The sequence below is a fragment of the Cyprinodon variegatus genome, unplaced genomic scaffold, assembly GCF_000732505.1.
Source record: "Cyprinodon variegatus isolate N-32 unplaced genomic scaffold, C_variegatus-1.0 Scaffold181, whole genome shotgun sequence".
In the NCBI taxonomy this organism is placed as follows: Eukaryota; Metazoa; Chordata; class Actinopteri; order Cyprinodontiformes; family Cyprinodontidae; genus Cyprinodon; species Cyprinodon variegatus.
This window is the reverse complement of record NW_015150634.1, coordinates 153,179-160,673: the sequence shown is the minus strand read 5'-3', so window position 1 is coordinate 160,673 and position 7,495 is coordinate 153,179. Positions and strand designations below refer to the sequence as shown.

The window sequence follows — 7,495 nt, the reverse complement described above, 5'->3', positions numbered from 1 at the left end:
TGGATGGAGCCAATGATCTGCATTGGATGGAGCACATGACGTGAAATAAATATTTATAAACATAAAACCGAAGCCAAGAGTAACGAGTAACTTTTTAAAAAACAAAATATACTTAATGTACAGTGTAAATACTTCGTTACTTGACACCTCTGGAAATAACCAGGGGCATGAGCCTGGATACAAGGATGAGCAAAGTAACCATCAATAGATGAACAAATCTGCAATGCAACAGCATGATTTTGAACACTATGCTTTTATATCCCAGGTCTCAAATCAATGACTGAACTGGATCTGACTGCAATCAACAGCTGGGATTAGGTAGCAAGATGCTTCCAGCCTTACATGGTGACTAACTGTGGTATGCTCTCTTGGCTCCTATCTGTTAGCTACAGCTAATTATTAGTCAACGCTGTGACCATAACCTTTAAATATTCATTTCACATGCCTTTTCCTGCAGCGGCTCATGTGCTCAGCTGAACAAGATAAGCTGTAGTTAAAACTCATCTTTCAAAATATACCGTGAAAATACACCGCTCAAATTAATAAAGCAAAGGCTTCCAATACCACATCCTAGATCTGACTGACTGAAATATTCTCATTTAATACTTTGTTCTGCACAAGGTTGGATTTTGTAATGACAAAAAATAATCAATGGAAATCAAATTTATTAACAAATGAAGGCCTGGATTTGGAGTCACGCACAAAATTTTAGTGGAAAAACCCTACAGGCTGATCCAACTTTAATGTAATGTCCTTAAAACAGGTCAAAATGAGGTTCAGTATTGTGTGTGGCCTCCTCATGGCATGCTCCTGATCAGGTGTCTCCTGAGGCATCTCCTCTCAGACCCGCACCAAAGCATCCGCCAACTTCTGGACAGTCTGTGGTGAAGCATGAAGTTGGTGGATGGATTGAAACATCATGTCCCAGATGTGCTTGTTCAGGTTCAGGTCTGGGGAACCACATGAAGTCAACCATATGAAGTCTAGCATTTTCCTGCATTAGGACCCAGGGCCAATCGCACCAGCATATGGTCTCACAAGGGGTCTGAGGATCTCATCTTGGTACCTAATGTGCAGCCCTCCAGAGAAATCCCTCTCCACACTATTAGTGTCTCAAGACTCTGTCACGTCTGTCACATGTGCTCTATGAACCTGCTTTCATCTGTGAGGAGCACAGGGAGCACAGTGGCAAATTTGCCAATCCTGGCTTTCTCTGGCAAATGCCAAGCGTCCGCCACTGTATTAGACTGTGAGCACAACCCACATCTATGGATATCAGGCCCTCATACCATCCTCATGGAGAAGGTTTCTGTTTGTTCAGACACATGCACGTTTTTAGGCTGCTGGAGATCATTTTGCAGGGCTCTGGCAGTGCTCCTCCTGTTCCTCCTTGCACAAAAGCACAAGTAGCGGTCCTGCTGCTGGGCATTTGCCCTCCTTATTCCCCTGCTGTACTTTCCTCTCTCCTGGTAGCGCCTCCAGCCTATGGATGCTACGCTGAAACTCAGCACAGCTCTCATTGATGTGCCATCCTGGATGAGCTGCACTACCTGAGCCAGTTATGTGAGCTGTAGAGTCCATTTCGGGCAACCGCGAGTCTGAAAACCCCACCATTCAAAAGTGACCAAAACATCAGCCAGAAGGTATAGATACTGAGAAGTGCTCTGTGGTTCTCACCTGAGGAACCACTCCTTTATTGAGTGTATCCTGCTAATTGTCAATAATTTCCACCTGTTGTCTATTCCATTTGCTCAATAGAATGTCAAATTGATGTCAGTGGTGCCAGTAGAGTTTGATTTCATAGAAGTTTGATTTGATTGAAGTTATATCGTGTTGTTTACGCATTCGCTTTATTATTTTTGAGCAGTGTATATTAGGTTGAATTAAAACAAGACAATAAAATCTTAATCTTTGTGAAACAGTTAAAAAAACATTTAGTTAATAATGAATGAATTTTGACTGCAAGGAAAAAGGTGCTTTGCCCTGCTCCATAATTAGAGAAAATAATCTATACATTTTCCTGTCTTATCTTCAATATTTTAAGAAAGTGGACTGAAAAATTAGTGTGCAAATCATGTTTAACGATAAGTGGCGTTTTAAGGTGTTGTTGGACAACTTAGATCTGTTCCAGATGGTCAGACACCAGACTTTGGCTGTGAGAGGACCTGATGATTGAATAACTAATACGGTTTCAGGCTACAATATTGTAAAAAATGAAAAAGTTCAAAGAGACAGTTTTGCAAAGCCCTGCGTGTAAGGTGATGGTATATTTACCATCCACACAGGGATGCTCTACATTATAAATGAAAACCCATCTAGAAAATGCATGTAGACCTGGAACCATCAACACTTCTGTAAAACTGAAGAGAGCATTTTTTTTTATAGAGTGATTTATTTTTATTATGGTGACAAAGAACACGTTTTGTAAATGGGCATAAAAAAAATGGTACCCAGAAATATTTAATTTTTTTCATGTTTTTTTTTTATTTTTGCAGTACAAATAGAAAATTCTGGTTTCAAAATCTTTTTGTTTTTGTTTCAAAGATGACCTTCTCTTCACTTGAAGCCCAGTAGAAACACTCGCTTATGTGTAGATTGACCAATGAAAATGTTGCGAAAATAGATGCAGGCCAATAGGTATACGTGTTCGCCCCTCAAAGCCCGTGCCCAGAAGTGAAAAGAATATTTGTACAACTCTAAAACTATATGTAAAAAAGGGAAATCTGAAAAAATAAAATGTATTTTTTAATAGAAAATAAAATTAAAAAAGAATTTGAAAAAAAAAAAAGTAATTTGAAAAAATCTAATATGAAAAAATACTCTTTGATTAAGAAGTCTTTCAAAGTTTTATTTCTGGATTGCATTTTTCCCCCCCAAAACTAGAAAGCATGTTCTTTTTCTGCAAGAATACTGGAACAAAATTCACTCCATATTTTTTCCCAAATTTACAAACAATAAGGCAATAAACTGTCAGTCTAAATAAAATCTAACCTGCATCACCCAGTGACTACAAACAGGATCAATAACTTTGATGGAAACTATTACATCCTAACTGCAATAGCGTAAACAATTGAAGACAAACCGTACGACACAATCCAAGTTTTTAATCAAATGAAAAAGTAAACAATACATTGATGCAGTAAATATGTTATAACGGATAGAAAAACTACATCTAGGACGTTTCTTAATGTTGTTGTGATCAAGAATACAGCTAAAATGAGAACCGATTCAGACACTCCTGGCAGAGATGGATGGACATTACAGTGTTAGAATAAATCTAAATACCTGCCGGATTTAGAAGTATTTATGTGCAGAACATTGTTGCTTATTGCAGTTCTGCTCTTCAATGAGAAACACTATAAAATAAGACGGGCTAACAGCCACGCTGGGTTAACTAATCTGTGTTCTGCTTATCATATACTTTGCTAGTTTATCCCATAACCTTCCAAGGAATCACTCTTTGCCTCTAAAACAAGAACAGTGAGGGAAAGTGATGCGTTCAGGCTCCGCCCGCTCCTCCACTTTCTCTGTTTGGCTTTTCATTAAAGGGACTTTGGTCCTACGAACTAACAGCCAAGAACAGAAAGCTCTCTATAGCTAAGAGAGGCTGAAATGGGATTTAGAGAGAAGAAATGTCATTTTTCTAGCTTTGAACCCTCAAACAGACATGACGGGAAGTCCAAGTGAGTAAAAAGGAAGGAGAGCAGCGTTAAGTAGTGCATGGTTTTCTGTCCGTATCACTCTAGTGGAGCAGCAGAGATACACAGGTTGTTTAAGGCACAGGCGACTTGGACGATCTTATCAAAGGTTGAGAGGTTGGACGTGCACTCGCCAGCGGCGCTGAAGGCGTTCTCGACGGGGCCTGTGAGCATGGCGTACCTCTGCTTCACTATGGAGATCACCCTCTCCACGTGCCTCTGCACCATCGCCGTCTCAGACGCGACGTCCACCCCCTCTGATCTAATGCAAGCTGCGATTTTAAAAGAAGCTCCGCGGGCCGCCACAGAGTCTGCGATGTCCAGGTCGCGGCAGGACAGAACCACATCGCCTGGGAGAAGCTTGCACAGGAACCCACAGCTCTCTGCCAGGCTCTTGTCGCTGACGCTTCCGGGCGCACCCCGAGAGACGAAAGTGACGACCCCTTGCGGAGCTACGCCGATTAGGTACTTTAATGAGCTGAAAGTTGGCCTCGATCGGTCGGAGTGTGAGGGCGTCATCTCTGCTTCGGCTGAGAGCGGCTCCTCGAGGGCGACTGTGAAGCAGTCGACGATGACGGCGCAGTCTGGGTGGGAGGCTCGCAGAGCTGTAGGCAGGTTTTTGCGGAGCTCGGCTCTAGAAGGCCAAAAAACGGCAGTGGGAACCAAAGTGGAGGCCATGATGTTGACCATACGGTGGACGGTTCTGGCCACGGTGCCGACCTTCACCCCGAAGCGGTAGGCCAGGTCTTGATTGCGGAGGTCCAGCCGGAGGCGCATGAGCGTCAGCAGCAGCTGCTGGAACTTGGAGAGCCTGATGGTTTTCATGGCATCCATGTGTGGCGCCAGTAGCCACATAACGGTCTCCAGGACAAAGTAGTTGGGTAAACCGGTGTAGAACTTCACCTTCTCAGCGTCGTTCCGGAATGCGCTCTCAGACAGAGACATCTTTTCCACCGACTCCCTAAGAGCCCGGTTCTCCTTCTTTAAGGCTTTCAGGATATCGTCAAAGTTGACGGACAGTTCAGACATCTGGGTAAATTTTCCCTTCTTTCTGCCTCTCGCAGAAGCTTCGTCGTGTTCATCATCTTCATCAGAGCTAAAGGTGGAGGATTCGCTCTTTTCAGCGACGGCCTCTGGCTCCGCCTTCTCAGGACGCTCCTCTTGGCTCGGGCCATCCAGGCCAGAACTGCCCTGGCCCTGAAGGAACAACAGGGCATTGGCGGCTTCGACCCGCGCCTCCTGCTTCTCCAGGATCTCCACGGCACCCGGCTCCTTCATTTCTGGGAAGAAGGGAACTCGGTTGAACACAGAGGGAACATAATCGGGCGAATGTGGATTCTTTGTTTACCTAGAAGTGGACAATCAGGAGAACAATGAGACTCATTTATTGATGAACAGTGCAGAAGGGTAGAATTCAAGTTATGTGTTAGAGGAGGGAAACACACATGGGTCAGGTTAGATGCCTAATATTTCACCCAGGGAAGGGAGATTGAGATAGTGGACTCTTATAAGTACCTGAATAACAAACTGGACTCACAACTCTGAGGCTCCGTATAAGAAAGGTCAGAGCAGACTCTTCCTGCTGAGGAGCCTGAGGTCTTTTGGGGTGCAGGGGGCGCTTCTAAAGACCCTCTATGACTCTGTTGTGGCATCAGCCATCTTCTATGGAGCTGTCTGTTGGAGCAGTAGTTTATCTGTAGCTGAGAGAAAGCAGCTGGATAATCTGATCAGGAAGGGCAGCTCTGTGATTGGATTCCCTCTGGACTCAGTGCAGGAGGTGGGAAACAAAAGGATCCTAAAGCCGGTCATACACTGTGCGGTTTTTTCGATCTTTGTATGCAGCTATAGCTCACACTGTAGGAGCAAACCCTGTGGTTTGCTCCTACAGTGTGAGTTCACAGCTCACGATGTATGTGTAATGGTTAACGTCCTGTTATTTTACAGCACCAAAGTTGTTACATTAATGCTGATTTTGCTCAGTTTTTAGCTTAGTCAGTTAAATAACACGCTGCTGTCATTTTGCACATCTCTGATGTTGCTGCTGCTTTAAAATATCCAATAAAAATGTCCATAGCTGTATATTGGTTATTTACTCTCCAGGTGTACAGTTTTATAGTGTTGTGACACTTTACAGTACAGTAATTTATTGTTTACCTTTTAACTCTTAACTACACATTTTTCGAAGGTCAGGATTTGTGTGACCTTTTTTTTTTTCTATAATCTTTTTCACCAAAATGTTCCCATTGTGGGACGATAAAGGGATTTTCTATTCTATTCTCCTTTTTTCTTCCTTTCCTCTTTTTCTAAATCATTTTCCCACTTTTTCGGATTTTTCCTCCCTCTTTTTATCATATTTTACAATTTCCTCTTCAAGTAAAGAGAAAATAAAAAAGTTAAACTCCTTTTTTGCATATACTATAGAAACAATCTTTCTTTTTCAGACAGACAGCAATGTGAGCTCTGTGGCGCTCTGACACTTCAGCTTCATAGAAATACTTCAGCTGTCTGAAGAATACGGAGATCGGGGTCACCCTACATGCATTCAGACAGTGACAGTCAGAGGAAGCAACACGGCATGTTTATGCCGTCTTGAAATAAACAAGCAACCTTTAGCGTGAAACATCATCTCTGTGCGTTTCTTTTGCAAACTCAAATTCGTCTTTTTACATTCCTTTTTGAAGAAATGGCCTCTTCACAGCTCTGAGGTCTTTAAATAATGTCCCTTTTTTCACGTTTAATTGTCTGAACAGATAAAACTTTTCCCTGTTGACATCTAGGAAGTGTATAGAAGGATAAAAATTGTGATATAGTATGGGGGGAAGTGTTTATTTAAACTTTAAACCAAACTTTTAGTTTGGTTTGGTATTTGTATATTATTTGTCTGCTAAGATTAAAAGTTTTTACAATTTAAATGCTAAATACCATCCTAACATAAAAAGCTGAAAAGCCATTTAAGAAAAATATAAATAAATAAATCTCCGCTCTGCTGAGAGGGCTTCTAAAACTGCGTTGTGCGCACATTACAAGGAGGCCAGAGACTAAACACTTCCCTGGAGGATTCAAAACATCCCAGAAATTCACTGGACTCAATCGGCTCATGCTGGAAAGAATCTTTTAAAGACTCTGCAAAAAAAAAAACACCCTGATGTATGAAACACAGCCTCCTCATCACTTCCTCCCTCCCTCTACAGACACTTGGAAGGCGACTCGAGGCCCTTTAAGGACACCAGCAAACATCTTCAGCTCCAACAAATTCAGTCAGTCTCACTTTAAACAATACTTACAAAATGACCACTTTAGTTAAACATTCAATACTACACCTAGGGATTAAAGTTTCTTCAATTGTAAATCAAGAATTTAGGAAATATTCATTATATTTTAAAATTTGGTGCTTGCCTTTCATATAGATTTACATCAACTATAGTAATGGTTAAATTAAATGAATGATAATCAGCTATGTTCTTTATAATAAAACTCTCCTTTTGATAAAGCCTATAGTTAGAGTGGCTCAGGTTATCCTGAGCTATCTTTATAGTTATGCTGCTATAGGCTTAGACTTCTGGAGGACATTGGGACTCTTTTTCATCATTCTGCTTCATTCTGTCTCTATTCTCCCACTCTGCAGAATCTGTTAGTTCAATCTCTAACGTTCTGCTCTCTCTGCTTTTTCTCATAGTAGCTTTGCCTCGTCTGTTCCTGTTTGGCTGTGACTCCATCCTGGGGAGAAATATCAGCTGTGCTGCTGCCATCAACACCTTTGTTTCTAGATGTTCAATATCTGCCTGTTTTCTAGTGTA

The 7,495-nt window shown here is 41.8% G+C and overlaps 1 protein-coding gene across 4 annotated transcripts in view; it reads right to left on the bottom strand.

Annotated features, from left to right (window-relative positions):
* Window positions 1-3,089: 3,089 nt before the first annotated feature.
* The window catches only part of LOC107087349, a 6,432-nt gene continuing 2,026 nt past the window's right edge, over window positions 3,090-7,495 (bottom strand). The window contains exons 2-3 of one of the 4 annotated variants that reach the window (XM_015378886.1): window positions 5,214-5,398; window positions 3,090-4,978 (exon numbers count right to left, since the gene is read on the bottom strand). In XM_015378886.1, the coding sequence (XP_015234372.1) occupies window positions 3,738-4,976 (1,239 nt within the window). In that variant the 5' untranslated portion in view covers window positions 4,977-4,978; window positions 5,214-5,398 and the 3' untranslated portion in view covers window positions 3,090-3,737. Of the gene's footprint in view, window positions 5,047-5,213; window positions 5,399-7,495 lie in introns of all 4 variants that reach the window. The other 3 variants (XM_015378884.1, XM_015378885.1, XM_015378883.1) reach the window with 3 other exon arrangements.